At 37.3% G+C, this 20,878-nt stretch overlaps 1 protein-coding gene across 1 annotated transcript in view; it reads right to left on the bottom strand.

Annotated features, from left to right (window-relative positions):
• LOC104281463 (steryl-sulfatase-like) overlaps positions 1-18,545 on the bottom strand; it is a gene marked incomplete at its 3' end in the record, with an annotated part of 44,545 nt that extends 26,000 nt beyond the window's left edge. The window contains exons 1-4 of the mRNA XM_009879461.1: positions 18,400-18,545; positions 16,610-16,731; positions 13,875-13,997; positions 7,459-7,882 (exon numbers count right to left, since the gene is read on the bottom strand). Of these exons, the coding sequence (XP_009877763.1) occupies positions 7,459-7,882; positions 13,875-13,997; positions 16,610-16,731; positions 18,400-18,545 (815 nt within the window). The remainder of the gene's footprint in view (positions 1-7,458; positions 7,883-13,874; positions 13,998-16,609; positions 16,732-18,399) is intronic.
• Between the last annotated feature and the right edge of the window lie 2,333 nt (positions 18,546-20,878).

Below are 20,878 nucleotides of genomic sequence, written 5' to 3'. Positions count from 1 at the left end.
ATGGCATAGGTACAATTTACTTTTCATGCAGGCTGCTGTGTTCTAATGTCACAGAGATAGCGAATACTTCTAAATGTATACTGTATAGCTAAAAGTATCAAAAGACTTCATTATAAATGTTATTTTCAAGAGATAAAAAAAATGGAACTGACACAAAGATACAACTTTCATGAAGAGTCATTGAATCAATGATTGATATGGAAGGGCACTACATCATTCTCTCCTTTGCAACTCAAATTGACAGGTTCTGATTGACAGCTCGCTGTCAGGTGGAGAAGTGTCTCACCTATTAATATCCTATAAAAGATCACAGGCAGATATTTATCTCCTGCCAAAACTCTTTGAGAAGAATCATAACTGACTACCTTTACCATGACCTTGAAAATGGAATGACAATATCAGCTAGTAGGCAGGAGAGAAATTTTACAGTAACAGCTTAACTCCTGAGCCACTTCAGTAAACAGCTCCTTCAAAAATGTATTGCCACTATCTCTTACACAGTTCAAAACCAAAGAACCTCAGTTTCAAGAAATCTGAGGCTCACTTACTCAAATATAGCAATTTTTTTAATCCTAACATGAATCACACAGTCTTTTCAATTTACTGAGTAGTCAGGGAGATTACACACATCTGACATGAGACATTCTTTAATGTGTGTTTAACTGATCTTGACAACATCTAAAAGCATCACATTGCTGGTGACTCCTCTGCATTGCACAGTATTTTAGTGTGAAAAGTCTACATTACTCAGGAATTCAGTTCAGGCTTGAGCTGGAAAACACAGTTTTAAAGCAGGCTTCACACACTAGTCTTTTAATTTTTTTAAATGCCATTTTTCTCTTAACTGCTGCACTGAAAACTCCTCGGGCAATTTTGTTTGGCTTTCTGTGCACTGATGCTAATCTAAGACCACTGCAGCAGAGCAACAGGTCGGGCTTGGAATTTGTTGGCCTGCACCTGTCAAACCAAACTGAGATTTCAAGTATGATTCAGTACTGAAAAGGAGATGGGAACACTCCATGACAGTGATCCATTTTACTTCTTCACAATAAAATTCTAAATTAACTCTTAACATGAGGTACAAGTACAATCCTTCTGAACAACTATTTTGTCATAAAGTACACATTTTTAACCTCTTAGACCATTATATCTACTATATCAGTGAAGGTATTTTGATTCACAGCAGATGACTGTGAAAGCAGGTATACTTGGCTTTGCCTGAGATGGGCAAACACTGTGCTGTGTTAAAATTGTTAACAATTGTTTCTGTAATCCCCAAGCTCATATAAATTCCAGCTAATTCACCTATAAGACCAATATAGCCTGCAAAAAACTATTTGAAATACATACAGGGGTAAAATATATTACATTTTATGAGGAAAATTATCTATGATTTAATAAGACTTACTGGATGTGTATGAATATGCCACTTTCACGTAGTCACAGCACACCAGAATCACAGTTAAGAAGAAAGAAAACAAAAATACGGAAGTGTATCATTTGAAGATATACTTTTGGCAAAAATAATTAAGTCTGTTGGCAGATGCAAACCTAACTTTTCATTTCCTTTAACTCTTTCTTTACTAAAAACATTCTTCTTATTCAAAATCCCCTCCAGTGGATAAACTAATGCAATTCTTATCCCCTGTAGCTTACTCCTGTACTTCTAGATTAGATCACGAATTAGTGCTCTTTGTGATGGGACTGGCATCCAGCTGGCATCCTGTGACCAGTTGTGTCCCCCAGGGCTCAGTACTGGGCAACATCCCTATTGATGACCTGGATGAGGGGATTGAGTCTACCCTTATAAGTTTGCAGATGACACCAATCTGGGGGGGAGTGTGGATCTGCTAGAGGGTAGGAAGGCATTGCAGAGGGACCTGGACAGGCTGGGTCGATGGGCTGAGGCCAATGGGATGAAGTTCAATAAGATCAAGTGCACGGTCCTACACTTTGGCCAAAATAACCCCCTGCAGCGCTACTGACTGGGCTGGAGAGCGGCCTGGCAGAGAGGGACTGGAGGGAAAGTCCTGTGAGGAGAGCAACGAGGGAGCTGGGGGTGTTTAGCCTGGAGAAGAGGAGACTCAGGGGGGACCGTCTCACTCTCTACAACTGCCTGAAGGGAGGGTGCAGTCAGGTGGGGGTCGGGCTCTTCTCCCGGGCAACCAGTGACAGGACGAGAGGGCACGGCCTGAAACTTCGTCAGGGGAGGTTTAGGTTGGATCTCAGGAAGCCCTTCCTCATGGAGAGGGTGCTCAGGCACTGGGATGCACTGCCCAGGGCAGTGGTGGAGTCACCGTCCCTGGAGGTGTTTAAGGAGAGGCTGGATATGGCACTTAGTGCCATGCTCTGGCCGATGTGGTGGTGTTGGGTCATAGGCTGGACTTGATGATCTCAGAGGGCTTTTCCAGCCTCAACAATTCTGTGATTCTGGGATTTGTGAACTGACTTCAGCAAGCCCTCTTGCTCCTGCAGAAGGAAAAGGGAAACCTTGGCTTAGTTGTATCAAAGTAGGACTTTGTCCTACAAACTGGATTTTGTTTTGTTCTGACCAACAACAGGGCTAAACTGTTTGTTTGCATGAATGAATCCATGAATGAAAATTTCTGTCTTACTCTTTTAAACACAGATCTCTTCACATTTTTTCAAAATCAGAAGAGATTTCCAGACCACTTGGAGAAAACTTGTCAAAATCAGAAAAGATGATGAAAATGCAATGAGAAAAGGGGAAAAAACCTGAAAATATGGAAAATCTGACTCTTTCTAGAAGATAGAAGTAGGATGTGTTACTACCACATATGCATTTGTGAAATGGAAATTCCATGGAAATAAACAAGATACTTATGACAACTCTAGCTTATGCCTATTTCTTCCTTTAAATGATTATGCTACACGATTAATATATGTTTTAATTTCCCTTCTATATAACCTTTTTTCTCCTCTTCAAAAAATACATTTTTGTAAGCATGGGAAAAAAAACCCAAGAAATTTCTCACCTACTGCAAATTATACTCATTACTAAATTGCTCTCCCCTACAAAACTCTGGAGTCCCTTTTATATATCAATTTTTCTTTAGAAGTGTTTCATCTACAATGTGGTCTGTCATGCACTGCAGAACTTAAATATTTCATTTACAGAGGTTTCAAGGACTGAAATAGAATAGATAAAAGAAAATTTAAAAAAATTAACTGTCATCTCAAAAGTCTGATTATTCTGGCTATGCAATTTACGACTGAAAAAAAATTGCAGGAAAATTGTTCAATTTCATCTTCAGCACAGCTTTTGAACATAAACAAGTTTTTACGTAAATACTGTGTTCAGAATTCAGATTTCATTAGGAATAATTTTTAAAAAATATTACTATTAATTGTGATCACAGCTATATGAATTTGTCAGAGAGATATTCTGTATCATGGAGGGGTACTTTTGTGTTGTTAATTCGTGATATGTTAGAAGCTGGTCTCTGGCATTTTCCAGATTTGGATTTTCTGTGCAGCTGGTCATTAAAGGACGTGCTGAAGATGTATGAGTGACAACCATACTGAACTTAAGAGGAAATAATTAGCATCTATTTGACTTTCAAATATACTATGATGTTCAGAGAGTGTTCTGATGGATTTACAATAAGTACACACATTTGCTCTTAGGAAAAAGAAATTAGAATTAACATATACTAAGCTGACCTGCCCACTTATAATTACAGTGAGCAACTAAATTAGTATTTGTTTTCATATACTGTATCCGACACTTTTCCTTTCCAGTGCCATTTCTGAGCACTGAATCTTCTATTTTCTCTCTTTCAGTCTACCTAGGAAGAAATAAAAACATATACCTGAACTAAGGAAGAACAAATACAGTATCACTTCTCAAAAAACTACATCAAAGTAAGTATAACAGTATACAGCTATATTACGAAGAAATTTTCAGAAGACTTGAAAAAATACAAAATCTAATGATTACATACCTGGTAAGAAGTCATAAAGCTAGCAATATGACTGAGAAATAGCTAGAAAAGAGAATGGCTGGAAGACCATTGCCTGACCTCTGAGGAAATTATAAAGGTAATATAGATAATAGGTATAATAAACTTACATGGAAGAAACATTTATGTTGTAATTGTTATATAACTTTATATATTCTGATAGACTTTATAAATAAATATAGCATAAAGGGGCAAATATTCAGTGCTGTTGAATCACAGAATTGTTGAGGCTGGAAAAGACCTCTGAGATCATCAAGTCCAGCCTATGGCCCAACACCACCACATCGACCAGAACAGGGCACTAAGTGCCACATCCAGCCTCTCCTTAAACACCTCCAGGGACGGTGACTCCACCACTGCCCTGGGCAGTGCCCCCCAGCGCCTGAGCACCCTCTCCGTGAGGAAGGGCTTCCTGAGATCCAACCTAAACCTTCTCTGACCCAGAAGACTGAAGCTTCATCCCTGGAGAGACAGCAAACTACTGGAGATAGTCCAGCAGAGGGGAACAAAGATGACTGGGGGACTGAAGCATCTCTCTTAAGAGGAAAGGTTGAGGGAGCTGGGACTATATAGCCCAGAGAAGACACTTTATCAATGTCTATAAATATCCAAAGGTGGCTGAAAGAAGGATGGAGTCTGACTCTTCTCAGTAGAGCCTAGTGACAGGACACAGGGCAAGGGGCACAATATGGAACAAAGAAGTTTCATTTAAATATGAGGAAGAACTTCCTTTAGTATGAGAGTGACAGAGCACTGGAACAGGCTGCCCAGGGAGGTTCTAGTGTCTCCTCTGGAGACTTTCAAAACCCATTTGGATGCAGTCCTGTACGATGTGCTCTAGGCAATCCTGCTTTAGAAGGGGAGTTGGACTAGATGATGTCTACATATTCCTTCCAACACTGAGGGTTCTGTGATTCTGTGATCATACATTTATTGTAAAGATAATTAGTGAATTAAAACATGATGATAGCTGATGATTATTAGTTTGATGGTAAAATACATATTAAAAACCAGTGAAAGCCAATGACTCTGAACTCTGGTATACTTGTGCACAAGGATTACTGATGTGCAGGAGAGACCTTGCTATTTATTATATTATCTAAGCAAAAGAAGTCTGTATGACAAATCAAGTCTTGAGTCAAACGTGTAGCTAAAGGAGGGCTCAGGGAGACTGCTCACTGAAAGAAGTGGAATGACAAGAATGCTGTGGAGTCACCGTGGCTTCCAAAAAACTGGCGGCCCTTCACTTATGAGTGTCAGACATCTGACTGCAGCTGCAACCTGGTTGCCTCTTGACAGCCATTCTCCTACGAATGGCTGGAGTTGGCAGACTGGTAATAAAAGCAATGGTCTACGGGTACACTGCAGTTGACACGTATGAAATACATAATGTCAGAACAAGTGTGTCAAAGCAAATATTGATTTTGTTGCCTGCATTAATATCTGCGATATATCAATTCAGCGAATATTAATCTAATTAATCCTATGCCCAGATGTAAGTTTTGTGGTCATATACTTTGCATGTGAACTCACTACAGGGCACATTAAGACTGCCCAAATGCCTTAATTGCTTCTCAATACCTTAATGTGCTTGGATATCCTTTAATTTAACACTGACTCTGAGTTGTCTGGGTTATAATTTTCACTATAATTGCAGCATTCCTGTAACAAAGTTTATTGTAAATTACGAATATGTGCTATTAACCTTGACTTCAATTTAGCATCATTTTTGTCTGGAAACTACACTGAGAACTGGGGCCAAGTGCCCAGCTGATGTAAAGCCACTTACCTCTAGCTAAGTCAAAAAAGCTATGCTGACCTAGATAATACATTGTTTCACCAGCTCTGAACACTGTCTAAGCTGTACAATAACACTGTGAACATTCTGAATATTAATAAAGTTAAAAGAGTTACGAGTTTTCTAGCATTGATTTCCAATCTTGAACTCACCTGTTTTGGGGCTATCATTTTATTGTCATTCTACTGAAAACAATGAAATATTCAGAGATACCCAAAACGTTATGAATCACTACAGGCACATTACATACTTGTAAAATGCAGAAGAATCTGCCAACATACAGTTAATATACTCAAGAGTCTTTTAAAATCACTAAATGCTTGGTCACGAAACAAATAACCTCTCAACAATTTTCAAAGGAGAGTATGTGTTTGTGTGTGTCTGTGTGTGTGTGTGTGCAGTAAACAAAGTATTTCACTGTTAAATTAGTTAGACTAGATGAGCAGGCACCCTTATATATATCACCATTGCCAAAAGGAAGATGTTTATTTGTAAAAGCTCACAAGAATGTTGAATGCTGGGAAGACTTACTCACTTAAAGAAATTTTATATAAAAACCATTTTATTTTGGTATGATGAGTAAAGATGGCTGCATCAAATATTTATAATGAAATATATATAGTAGATAAAATATACTATATTATAGTAGAAAAACTGCAGTGAGAGATCAAAATTTTAGATAAACATTTTTCTTGCTAACAGTCTTAATGACTTCTGCATGCAGCCATAAAATCCAGAAAACTTAGCCTCTGACTCTTTGGTCTAAGTTTTCATTTAGCAATGACACCATGGGAATATATTCACAGGAACTATCTAGGACATACTTTTCAGAATAGTAATTAAGGGACCTCTTATGTTGTAGAACACGTTTTTACTTCTGATTAACTATTTTTAGAAATGGTGCAACCTGTTTCAAAAGGGTTCAAGAAAAATACCCTGCGGTATTTTCAAGTTAAGCAGATGAAATATTTTTCCTCCAAATATATTGTTTTATATTTCCGAAGATAGAAATGCATAGTTTTAGGATTTGATCCCATTAAAAGCTCTATGGTGACAATTATGCCAAAGCAGCTAATTTTGCAAAGATTAAGAATGGCATCCAACATTTACATGACCCACTGTGATGGCTGTTTAAAAAATCATTGCCTTCAAAATAACATTTATTTTCTATCTTCTCCAAATCAAATCTTTTCAAAATGAATCTAGCATAAAAGTCAGAGGCATCTAAAATGACAGTATCTTAGAAAAATTGACTTATGAATGTCACTTAATGGATGCATCAAATTAATGATCAAGAACAGCTTTCCCATTCCAGAAGTCATGGATTATGACTCTGCATTGTGCTTTCACATAATTAAGTCACACCACAAGAGTTTTTATATTTGAAGTTACATGAAATTCTCAAGAAACACCATTAAAAAAGCTGGATTTTTAAATGTTTTTTTCTGAAACATGTAGACATAAAGAGGTTTTATTTTTATAGAGAAAATAATGACATACCTGATAAAAAAAAATAGTCACTTTCACTGAAAAGATTTTCAGTCATCTTTTAAAGGAAAAAAATTATGATAATGTATATAGTGGCATTTTCCTTGTGCCCACCAATTCACTTTCTTTTCCGGCTTTTTCAAAAGCTTTGTCACTGAGAAATGCCAGCATAAACAGTTAGAAACTTACCTTCCTATAAACTGCACAGCTTCCTTTGTCAGTCTCTGAGTAAGGTTCTCATAGGACAGCGGTTGCTGGATAATCTGATGGTCCCTCATTAAGAAACAGTTCAAGTGTCGAAAATGATAAAAGAAAAAAATCAAAAGTGCAAGTAAAATAGCAGTTATTACCAAGCAGTAACCCAATGCTTGGAAAGGTACTTTGAGGAAGCCAATGTACTGCACTATTGCCAAAGAGACCAGCGTGATTCCAGCGATTTGGACTGGGATCACAAGGGATTTCTGAACCCCTTTTAAAAATACGCTGCCTTGGCCAGGTTTGCAGTCTCTAAAATTAGTGACCACAAGCCCATAAAAGTAATCAAATCCATGACTGAGGGGGTGGTGACAGAAGTCATTACTGCTTTCACAGCTCATCCCAAGATGCCACTTTCCTACAAAGACAGAAGAACAGGGAGTATTTTTGTAGTTAAACCATCAAACTTATAATGTGTGCTATTGCAAACATGAAACTGTCACTATCTGACTGATATCTCCCCGCCCTCAACATTTACTGTGTGGATCCCTATTTTCTGTCTAATCTTTCTTTATGCCTTCAGTGAAGACTTTGTTTCATGTCTGCCTCTTCGTTTAAGCTACAAACAGTTTGGCACAGCTCCTGATGGAGACCATTAAATTCTGAGTGGGCTAGCAGGTCACCGAAGAGCAACAGAGCCCTAACAGACAGTTAACTTTGAAAATGAAGTTTTTGTGCATGTGTAGTTAAGAAGTCATAAGAAAAAACGGGTTTGTAGCAGCTACTGCTTTCTCCAGAAGGGAAAACAAAGAGTAACAAAATATCTCTTCTGATTTTTTTTCTGGCAAATCTGACTAATTTAAAAAAAAAAAAAAAAAGAATGCAGTAACTAACAGGAAATAAATCAAGAATAGTGAATTTCTCTGAAATTGCCAGTCTCCTTCACTGTATACATATATATAGTGACAGAGGTTTTTTTTTTAATTTATATATATCAATAAAAAGAGAGACAATAGTAACAAGTAAATTACTGCCAAATACTATAGCTCACAGCATTTGTCTCACTAGGAGATCAATCTAATTCTGTAATAATGTTGGATGTTGACTGACAGAAGTAAACAATGAGTATCATTTGCATTATAGTAGCATAATCTATGTTCATGATGACTACACTAAGTATCTAGATAATTCGTTCTATGACTAAGGTACAACCCCTCGCCATATGCTTATGCATCACTTAGCGCAACAGACCTAACTGTTCGGTAGCTGTTATTTAAATTCAAATACATAATTAAAACAAATTCAAATTCAGTTATGCCTATTGACATAAATTATGGATAGAGTTATGCTCTTTGGTGTCAGTAAGGATATGTGTCGACTACTTGACAAAATGTGTCACCCTTGACAAAATAGATAAGAATATATATTGCCGGGACAAATTTTTTTATTTTATTTATTTTTTATGAATCCAATACCGAAATATGACCAGGTTGTGGTCTTAAAAGAAATAAACAAAACAGCTCCACAAAACCAGTAACTCCTCAACCCCATAACGTAGCTGAGAGAAATCTGAAATATTTTGTTCTAGAGACTTCAGAATACACACAGTAGAAAGTACCTGAAAGGAAAAAAAGCATAAATAGAATATTCCCCTTTCCTGAACCATCCCAGCTTTTACACATCTCTAAGGAAGAGTCCTGACACAGGAAGCCCTGAGCATCTCCTGTGTCTAGAGAGCAGCATATTCATCCTGCACTTCTGCCTTTGGCAATGACAAATGCAGGTACTGCAGCACCAAAGAGGGTGAAGATAGTGGTCAGTTCTAATTTTTTTAAATAGTACCTAGAAAACAGGCTCGATTAAATTATTGCTCTTTCACAAACGGCAGAACTAAGGTATGGGGTGAGGAAGCCATATGACTATGTTCCCCCACTATCAAAGGTGAAGAAAAATACCACAGGAGTCTAGAGCCTAACTGAATGTCTAGTTGAGTCTGGTTCTTCTTGTACATCTCTGGATGGCCTCGGGTTAGAAATAGTTCTGTGTATCACTGAAGCAGGTATAAAAGTATTTTCAGGTCTGTTTATGTGCCAGTGAAATGGAGGCCTCTAAAGCTTTCTCATCTCACCAGAAGCTTTCCCACTTTCTGTCAGATGGCCCCTCACCTGAGGTGGTATTCTGCTTTCTGTGAGTAGAATGGCTCTTGTCACTGCTTTTGACACGCCTCAGTGAACGTTATCACAGTTCATTAAAAAGGCAGCAATGTGGACCACTGTACTGAATTTTTAGATGTTAAAATGATGCCATAAAGGGATTTCACTCCAGCAGACAAGGACATGTATTCTGGAAAATAAATCGTAGAACCTTAGACTCACAGAATGTTTTTGGTTGGAAGGGACTTTTAAAGGTCATCTAGTTCAACCCCCCTGCAGTGAGCAGGGACATCTTTAATTAGATTAGGTTGCTCAGAGCCCTGTCCAACCTAACTCTGGGATGAGGCTTCTTCTCTAGGCAACCTGTTCCAGTGTTTCAGCATTGTCTTTGCAAAAAATTTCTTCCTACTATGTCATCTAAATCTACTCTCTTTCCACTTGAAACTGCTACCTCTCATCCTATCACTACACGCCCTTGTAAACAGTCCCTCCCCAGCTTTCCTGTTGGCCCCCTTCAGGTACTGGAAGGCGGCTGCTATAAGGTCCCCCTGGAGCCTTCTCTTCTCCAGGCGGAACAGCACCAGCTCTTTCGGTCTGACCTCATGGGGAGGTGCTTCAGCCCTCTGATCATCTTTGTGACCTTACTCTGGACCTGCTCTAACTAAACGCTTCAATGGTTTCTTTTAGGTTTATGTGACCGTCTTTATGGAATAATCTTAAAGGTACATATGTAGCAAGGTGAGCATGAAACAATTCTCATCACGTTAGATAACTGAAATAAAGGTACAGGTATCACGACTACAAATGATCTGAGAGTTTAATTTCTTTTTTTCTCTGTTTTCTCAAAGCACCCATAGTTCAGTAAAAAAATATTGAAAAAGAGACCCCAAAAAAGTAAATATACTTTCAACATCATTTTTTATGACATAAAGAAATTTGTTTCCACTGGATCTCAATAAAACTAGGAGAGAAGAATCTTACAACAACAAATTAGGACAGGGGAAAATATAGGATCTATTTTTATCGAAAGGGTCTTAGCAAGCACAACAAATTGTTCAATGTCAAGATGAACTTGGGCCTCAAAAAAGAGATTTGTTCAGAAGCAACTTAAGCCAAACAAAAAAGACAGCAGGTTAGCTGGAAAAATCAACAGAAGCACTGGTTCAAATTATGTCGGCAGCTGTGACAGAAAGATACAATTGCCATTCTCAAACGGCTGACGAGGTAGATGGTTTTGATAGGCCCTCTGTTATACTGAAAAAACAAGTGATGACTGGGTCTACAACACAGGTTTTCTTTCATTCCTTGTGTCAATAACCTCTGTCTCGAGCTACTGCTTCAACAGATTATTGTAACGTGCTTTAGCCTCTGGGGGTCTTCTGAATCTGAGAGCAGTGCAAAATGTTCTCATCTCTTTGCCAAGTGAAGATTCACAGGATGGACACTTCACACAAGCATCATAAGCAGATTTTGCCAAGCTTTTAAGTGAAATTTACCCTGCTAGTTGCAAATTATGAGTAGCTTAGTAGTTTGACACCTAAGCTTTTTTCTCTCTTTTTCAACTGCAATTTTCAGAGCAATGAAACACAAGTGGAAATGAGAGGCAAGTCCTATTCAGTCAAAAAAATTCATTTGGAACTCAGGTTTTCAGAACCCAGAATGCTGGAAAGGCTGCAGAAATCCATGTTTCCCTTCTACTTTTCCCTCAGACAGTTGAAAAGGGTGCAATATGAAAGCTGAGTTGTATATAATGATAGATACCTTTTGGTACAATTTTGTGCTCCTCAGATAGATGGTAAGAGGCAAGATGCAGAGCAAGATGCAGATGGAAACATATTTTGTGGCCAAAGAAATATATTTATACAAAGTATATAGCAATAATAACATAAAGAATATATACACGCATCATTAATATGGTCAGCTATTAAGCTGTTCTATTCATAACTGTTCTATTAACCCTACTCCATCAACTCAGCCAATGTTGTATTGGACACACCACTACTGTGTGTCCAAATTTTACAACACTTCATTCTAGAGGAAAGATACAAGACACAGTTTATCTGTTAGCATTTTAAACTTTGGAGATAAGATACATAGGGGCACTTTAAACTTATCTGGATGCTAGACAGCACACTGGATAACAGCAGTGAGGAAAAGTTGACCTTTACTCAATTGTAATTGAGCACAGTAGTAGTCAAAATAAGACAGACATACTTTAAGTGGATTTTTTTGCATTATGAATAGCTATTTTCTACAAAACATCAACATTTATTGCTACTCTCCAGGATCTTTAAGTGGTAAAATATTACATATTCGATGCATCTGCCTTTTCTGAGTAAATCTAGTTTTGTTGCCAATCTTCTGACTGTGTCTCTTCTTGACAGATCTATTGGATGTCACTTTTTTTGTGTCATATAGGAAAAATGATGGGGTAAAAAAGTGTATACATAAAGTAGACTTATAGCTAAAATATATTTAGGGGCACATACATCAAGAGTAAGCATATATTCAGAGGAGGGAAAAAATTAAAATGCATTTAGGGAAGAAAAAAATGTCCTTAGAGAGTAAAGCAGAGAGAAACTTCACCAAAAAAACTCGAAGTGACAGTACATGCTTGAGGAACTGAAAGGCTTCAAATTACCCTTATGCCAATCCATCACTGGTGCAGGATTTGACAATTAATTGTTTGGGAACTGCTGAGTTAGAGTGAACCCAAGCAAAGACTCTCTGACCTAGACCAATATGATGTGATAAGAATACCAGCAGAGACAGAAAATGGGCTAGTTGGGAATCAGAGTCTGCCTATCTAGTCTTCAAATCTACATAATTTTTCTTTTTGTCATTTACATATGCTTTATCCTTAATTTTAATGCACTTCTTGATTTTTGGAAGCCTTCATTATACTCTGAGGATATGGTAATATTACATCTTATGGTTTCATAGCTATCATTCAGGCTACTTGGAAGAATTGTTCATTAAGCATCATGGAGATAACTTTTGGAGATCTAAGTGGCAAGCTGTCATGTTGCAGTGAAAGTAGTTAAAAAAAGAACATTAACTAGGCCAGCCCTAGAAAATGAGTTGTATTACAGTGCTTGTTACAAACAGAAAACTGATTTTTTTGCAGTCTTTAATTGACTATGGAGCAATAGGAATTAACTCCAAGGTGAACACAACAAATTTTGAATTTTTTTTTTGCACTATGGTTCAAATACATCCCCACTACTTCTGCTAAGATTTTCTGGTTTTGCGTTTTGAATCTGTCAGGACATCAAAGTATTTTTTACTTTCTAAGACTGGGGTGTATCTAAGTAGGAGTTTCAGTTAGGAACATTGACATTGGTTATCTACATAATACAGATATTTTTTGAACAGTGGTGTAAATTGTTAGCCTTGCTAAACACCCTGATTTTTTAAGCAAAAATTACTCACAAAATTGCAAGCTTTTGTTACATCTAGAAATCAAATCAGGTGCATCCATCGTCTAAATTAATATAGTAGCATTCCGGTACGATGTTCTCTAAACAATTATTTTCTGGCTATTCCAGTACGGAGATACATTCTTCTAAAATATAAGTAGTGTAGAATAAGTCAGTAGCCAAATTAGGAAAAAAAACCCCACAATCATTTTTAGATGTTACATCTTCATGATTTTCACTTCAGTTCTGTTTAATATTCATCTAGTGGGATTCCCTTTACCCATCACTGGATATTTATGCTGCAGTTAGTTGTCTGGACTATCTTTAAAATGAGAGAGAAACACTTTTTTATACTAAACTTCTACCACAGGATGAGATAAATTTCCTAGAAATGCCCATTTTTGTCTGATAATTAAGAAGAGAACCCAGACAATTAGCCCAGATACAACATCTGCTTTATGGATTTTTGGAAACTGATGAAATGAATTCCACCACTGTGCTTACTTGTACCCTGTGATCGATCCTTAACTGTCTCACTGTTGTAATCCAGCTCCTATTTATATGGACAACTTTTCAAGAGCTTTATGAATTTTCCACTTGTTTGTCATGTTTCTTGAGTACCTTGTACAATGAGACTATAACTACAAAAGTGAATTAGACATACTTACCTTATTAGTGTTTCACATATGCATAGGAATGTGCTCGGCTTTGTGCCAGAAAAATAAATTCATTATACTGTGGGGGAAAAAAGCTTAGTGCAGACCCTTAATAATGGCATGTTAATGTACTTTTGATTGAAATGAATGAAAACTAATTCTGTGTATGTATGTAATTTTACCTATTAGAGCTGTTGCATAACCCCTCTGCTTCAGGAGTCTGGAAAAAGTTATTTCTTCAGAAGGAAGTCCCCCAGAAGAGGCAGAAAATAAGAAGACACCAACTCGAGAGAAGGCAGCCATTCCTAAATATGATGAAAGTGAATAAGACTTAATTAATATAGTGAAACAATTTCCATTCATTCCTTCTTCATGCACTTTTTTGCTTCAGGTGCTATCACTTAAGTGACATACTAACATCAGATACTAAATGCTGCAAATGGCAGATACAATCATCTATTTGGCTGAGTGAGATATTTTCTGTATTGACAATACAAACTGAGAAGTGGAGAAATTCTCTTCTTATAACTGTGGAGCTAGACATCACATAAACAGCTGCAGCCCCTTCTGCAGATGTTCTAAGGTGTAATGTATATTAAAAAAGTCAAGTTGCATAATTTATTTTTCTTGCACATGGGGAAGGATTGGAGCTGAGGACTAAGTGAGATCACTCCCAAGTTCTACTCTCAGAATTTCCACTTTCCTCATATGTGGTTTTCTGTTAAGGCGTAGAAATGCCTTTAAGGTTATTTGAGAGAAGGCAGCTGAAATTGGACAGTCTAAAGCCAGGCATGTAAATATCATGAGGTAAAAAAAAAGAGCAAGAGAGAGTCCGATTCTGGAAACAGAGTGGCTAGGGCACTCAGCTTTGATGGGAGAGGACCAGTGCTCCAATGGCATGAAGACACATAGTTCAATGCACACAGAGTGCACTAAAGCTGCAGCATCTAACAAGACAACATCTAAATAAAGCACAGGGATTTCTATACACTAAGAGTCTGAGGGACACAAACTCGAGCTTACGAACTACTCTCAGGATGAGGAACTTGAGAGCTCACATTCATGAAAGTTAGATTACTAGCATTCCAGATGAGAGTTGCCTCTGAGTACCGACAGATAGAACACAGAATATCTATGCAAATCTGTGCAGATGTATCTCCAGGAAGCCTGAATTATGCAACTGCATGATTACAGTGCCAAAGTTATATGACTGATGTAGGCAACCAGAATCTTCCCTCAGTATCTCTTGTGGTTAGATGGAAAAAAGACTCATTAGACAGGTTTATTAAAGAGTGCTCAACTTATTTTTCACATGTTGACTTCAGTATTTCAACCTAGCTAGCTTTACTGATCAACAGTTTAGGTAGTTTTAGTCATCTATACACATATATACTTTATTTATTATACATTTATTCATATCCCTCTGATGTACTTCAATCTCTTATAACTGAAATCAGTGTAATTCCCTTAAATTAGAAAAATGAAAGTACAAAACCATGATTTTTAAATCTTTTTTCATCATTACCTTTCAGTTTGTGGCTCAGAAAATATTGCATTTTAGAGCATGTTTCTTCAGCTGTATTAGCCAGAGCTTTAAATTTCTACTATTTTTTTCCACATCCTGATTCTACTGTCCTCTGTAATAATCCTTCCCTAGTTCTTCACTGATGTTCGAAAACAGTCCATGTTTAGCAATTTTGTAATTTAATTAAGACAAAGTTCAAATTTTGCACCTACATGGAAATGATTAAGTATAACTGATAGCAGGTGAGTTAAGAAAAAGATCAGTTCAAATGCTAATTTTTCAGAAGTAAGAACAAGGACTGTAATGGCAAGTGACCTGTGGCTTTACCTACAGTAAATATTAATAGTGATATAGCTGTAACTGGTATATAAAATTTTCTTTTGCAGCTGAATGTAATGGAAAATTTAGCAAGTTATATTAGCTGGCACTTTTGCAGAAGCTTGTTACTTGATTTGAATGAGCACGAACGTATCAAGTAGGCTCCAGAGTCTTGCTTTGCTTTCATTCCCAGAAGCAAGGACAGGATGTTTTATCACTAATGAACAAGTGATCTGATTAATGTATAATGATCCTTGCTAAAAATGATGTTAAGGGAATGTTAAAGTTGCATGGCTAAGCACTGAGGGGCTAAGTCCCAGCACACTAAAATAAACAGACTGGATCTTCACAGACTCAAATGGGCTTTGGATCAGGTACTTTCAAAGTAAGAAAAGTTACTAAATGCATGTATTCATAGGATACTTAACACTGTGTATGGGTAGCTATAGAATAAAAATACTTAGAAAAGAAAAATACTTAGAAAGAAGGGATTTTTTTTGCTTTCTTCTTCCAAGTTTTTAGAGCTGCTGTAATACCTTAATGAACTGTCCTTCCTGCTGCCCTCTTCCCCCACAAAAATAACCATTTGTCTAAACCAAAAGGTTTTCTAGAAACAGAAATGTTTCAGCAGAAGGGTTTACAAAGGGTTTTTCCACTGTATTTTTCTAGATGCATCTCTGTGATGTTCAACACTCAGGCTGCCCACCGACATCCTGGAAGCAGCCTGAATTCAACTGGGGAGGCAAGGAAAGAGCCCAGGGTCATTCATACAGTGGAGGAAGCAGATGGAATTCATCTCCTCCTTATACTAAATAAACACAAACAGATTTTTTCCTCAGTGTTTTAAAAAAATCTTTTTGTCACTAAAAAAAGATTTATTTTTGTGTTAACTCTTCTGAAATGTGGGCATTTCCCTATATATGCAAGTTGACAAACTCTGCTGGGCTTGATTAGTCACTGAAACAAGCATCCAACCAGGCAATGACAAAGATAACTAAAAAGGCCAGAGCAAAAAAAATGCATAGTTTACTGCAAACAAAATACAATATTCAGATATAAATACTGGGAATTTACCTGATCGGATAGGATATCGCCCTGTCAGGAAAGCTGCCCTGCTTGGAGTACAAAGTGGGGATGCTGCTATATGCTGAGTAAGTGTCACTCCTTCCTCTGCTAGTCTGTCAATATTAGGGGTTCTAGAAAAACATAAGCAGGGGAAAAAATTAAAAATACACAAAGACATTTATTCAGAAATGGACAGGATGAGGTCAAGGCATCCAAGGCAAAAACCTTGGTGGTATTGCAATTCTAAATACTGTTGTATCAAAAATTTTTACATTAGGTGTCAACGCTGAACCGAGACACTGTGGCATTGAGACAAAAATCTTTTTGCTCACTTTCATCTACTCTCCATGTTCAGTATTAAACTGTGACACCTGGATGTATTGTATTGCAATCCTTTTTGGAACTGTAACTTCACAGCTTACACAGCCTTTCTGCTACATCAATGGGGAGAGAAGAGACTGGGAAAGGCTGTGCTTTCCTACTCCCTTCTTGCTATCACTTCTGTCTTTCCCCAGAAAGTTTTCTGTGGTAGGAGTACTGCTGTGTGGTGGTATCAGTTATTAGGGGATATTCAAACCATTATGACTCTTGTGTTAGGTTCTATATTAATGATGTTTATATGTCTGACATAACTATGTCAGTAATATTAGACCCAGGAGCACATCCTAATTTCCATATGTCCCATGGGCAACTTGTCTGTGACCTGGGTCATGGTGTAGATGAAAATTGGTTCCTGCAGGAAGAAATCCTGTGCCCTTGATTCTGCAGAAAAAAAAGTAGGAATGTAGACTGTCTAGGAGCTGCACCATGCTCTAATATGTCTCTGACCTGAGATATTAATGACCATAACTCAAAACACAGCAGTGCTTCCAGCATCTAAGTCTGAAAAGTCAGAAACATTAATTTTCCAACAGACTTCTTTGCTATCTATAACATCACATACAGATAACAAGCACTATGATGAAATTTCTTCATACTTCAAAGACTTAATTCTGAATTCTCACACTAGAGAACATAGATCTTGGAGCAGTTCTGGACTTTGTGCAGGGAGCAATTCAAGCATTTTTGTTGTATATACTTTTTCCTGTTTAAAACTAGAAGCTGTAACTTGAGGTTTGAGGTTGTTTTTGAGTTATGAGAAGTGGTTTTTTTCTAACTAACTTCAGCAGAAGAAAGAGTATTTAACATTCGACAGGACAGTATTTTTAGTCTGAATGTTTTATATAACTTGATCAAAGACTTCGCACCACTGAAACACAATGACTAGGTACAACTATGCAATTTACACAACCATCGCACTTCAGCGGGTAATAAGGATCACACTGGGGAACACTCCTGCATTACTCAGGTATATTAACATTTGTCTTAATTAATTTATTGACTACAGCATGAAGATAAGGAAGGAACAAAATCAGCACTTTATTTCCACTTGGTTAGTGACAGGCTTGTTTTAAATCACGAGTGCTACAAAATATGCTTAATTCATAAAATTTGCGTCATGTATATTTTAAAATAAAATTGTTGATTATAGTTGGCTTTTCTAGATGTTCCCTTATTTGGTTGCTTGCTAAACTATCTGCTTATGATTCAACTTTTCAGTGGGATAAATACATGAGATAAGTCTTCTTATTAAGAAAAGTAAACAAAGATCAAATATTATATTCTCTGGAAAGGTTATTAACTTTGGTTTCATACAAAGCACCTTATGAAATCTGTAAATGTTTCAGGGGTTTTAACATTACAAATCCATAGGAAAAATGAAATATAAATCTATGACTCCCTCAAACGTAACATCATACCTTAAGGTTTGGTTCCCGTAACATCCCAGGTCTCCAATACCAAGATCATCAGCCATCAGTAAAATCATATTGGGATTTGAGGGACTGTTTGTTTTGACACCGTTTATGGCACGTTGGCAAATCATTAGAAATAAAAGGAGTCTCATCTTCTTCCTGGTGTGTAAGAACAGGTAGAAAACATAACTGATAGGCTCTTTTCATAACCTGACTGTTAATCTAATTTAGTCCTATTATTGCCATGGATTCTATAGTAGAAGAAAAAAAAGAAAATCAGAGTGTATATTTTAATTTGGCATTTTTTTCTCAAGAGTTTTTTTAACATTATTTCCTCTCCCATATTTCTTTAAAATAAAAATTCATCTTATAGTATACAGCTAATTATTCCTTCCACCTCTTTACAAAGATGAAGCCTTTAAATAAAAGCAAAGAATTAGTCACAACCTCAGTGACAATACTTTTGCATACATAGATGCACTATACAGCCATAAATCATGAGAGAAAATAAGACTAATTTTCTAAGGTATAAAAGTGCTTTGAGAAACACAGAATCCGAAAACATTTAGGGTCAAAATTTCCGAGGTTCATTGCAGAAAAAAAGCTCATCAATTCTGCTGTTGAAGTAAAAGACTGAATTTCTCTTTAACAAGGGGAAAAAAATCCAGTCAGAGTTTCTTGACAGTAATAACTATTATGGAAAAGGAGATTAAGAGATGCATTATCAAATTATTGAAAGGTTTAAGAAACAGCTTTTAACAAACATTTTAAATATTAGGGCCTATAGCAAAATTATGTTATTTGATATCGTATCACAATATTCTCTAAATAATGCTTATGCTATATCCAACTTAAAGCAGGAAAAGAATGTATTATGCACAGTATTACATACTGTTATATGCTTTCTGATAAAAGCACAGTCTATCTGCAGATGTGCATGCTAAAAATGTTATTTTACCTAAAGAGGGACTTGTCGTATCTCTGTTTTAAGCTGCATTGACTATGTCCTGGCTGAATCTGAGTGCCTCTAGGCTGTGACGGACTGTGCCAGGCACACACATCAAAAAAAGCACAGAGACTTTCTGGTATTTGCTCCTAGTAATCTGATTTTTCTGGATGCAGGCAGCCTTTTTCAAATGCAGATGAGGCATGAGTCACACCTGCACTCTGGATTATGCTGGGACAAGAAGGAAAGTGGAGGAAACCAAGACTGAGGTAGAAATTTACAAGTGAAAGAGTAGGAAAGGTAACTAGAAATAAGAATTTCCAGAGAGAACAGGGACAGCAGGTCAAGATAGAAAAAAAATTGTAAATCAGTGAGTTAAGGTAGATAAAAGTAACTGGAGAGAAGATAAAGAACCTAGAACTAGAAGAAGTGGTACAAAGAGACTAGACATCAAGGGAGACAGATTCATAAATCAGTGAGGTGTAGTGGGTAAAAGAATCTGTAAAGAAGGTCAAGTAGTCAGAACTAGAAGAGCTTGCACTGACTTCAGTAAGGAGCAAGAAAGGAACATTGAGATCCAGCTAGAAAAACAAGTGCAGGTTGAAATGGGGGAACACGGTAGAGGGTTTAAGAAACTGAGAGAGATAGTACAAGAGCAGACAGGTAAACAAATTAAGGAAAAGAGGTGAGAGAATCGGGAGCGTCTGGGATGAAAGAGCTGAGGAGTTATGATTAAGGCAGATGCGGAAAACTGGAAAGAGCCTGGGCACATGAGACTTGTGATCAACAAAAGTGAGATCAAAATAGGGGTGATCAACCAACACAGACTGGGACTTCTGATCCCCAGTCTTCATTATAGTCAATCTGTCAGAAAGTGTAGGTGCAAAGAGGATTTTAACTCTTCTAGTGCTTGTTCACATACAGATAAAACATTAATAAGTATATTAGCTGATTTGTACTGTCTAACACCTGCTTTATAATGCATTGACCTAATTTTGATGACAACAGTTCTGGTTTAGACTTCGTCCAGTGACACCCAGAGACCTCAGCCTTACCACTGTAGCAACGGATCATCACCTGGTTTACTCCACAGGAAGCAATCCACGTCGTTTCAGACATGGAAAATACATACACAAACTTTAAGACTAAAACATTAAACAAAGTTCTGCTTAGTGGGATGCATCTAAGGAATGCTTCATCGAATTACCATACTAATGACGCTACGCAGCACCTGCCACAGGGTAGGTTTTTATTCTGCACAATAGAGTTACCTTTTTTCCCTGAAAGGATAAACAAGTGTGAATTGCTTCCCATGCACTGTAAGAGAACAATGAACACGCTGACCCCGAAGGACAGGAACAACCTGCCGCTGATCTGATACTCCTACTCCACTGTTCAGACCATGAGGGTCTCAAAGGCCCTGGTAACAGGGTCGCTGGAAAAGGCGATATACGTGTTGGTGACGCTACACAGAGAGTCGTACGGATGCTCACAGGACCTGTACATTTATTACACAGAATTACTGACTGTCCTCAGTTT

The sequence above is a fragment of the Apaloderma vittatum genome, unplaced genomic scaffold (assembly GCF_000703405.1).
Source record: "Apaloderma vittatum isolate BGI_N311 unplaced genomic scaffold, ASM70340v1 scaffold20722, whole genome shotgun sequence".
NCBI classification, from domain to species: Eukaryota; Metazoa; Chordata; class Aves; order Trogoniformes; family Trogonidae; genus Apaloderma; species Apaloderma vittatum.
Note: the sequence above shows the minus strand (reverse complement) of the source record. Positions and strands in the feature narration are given on the sequence as shown.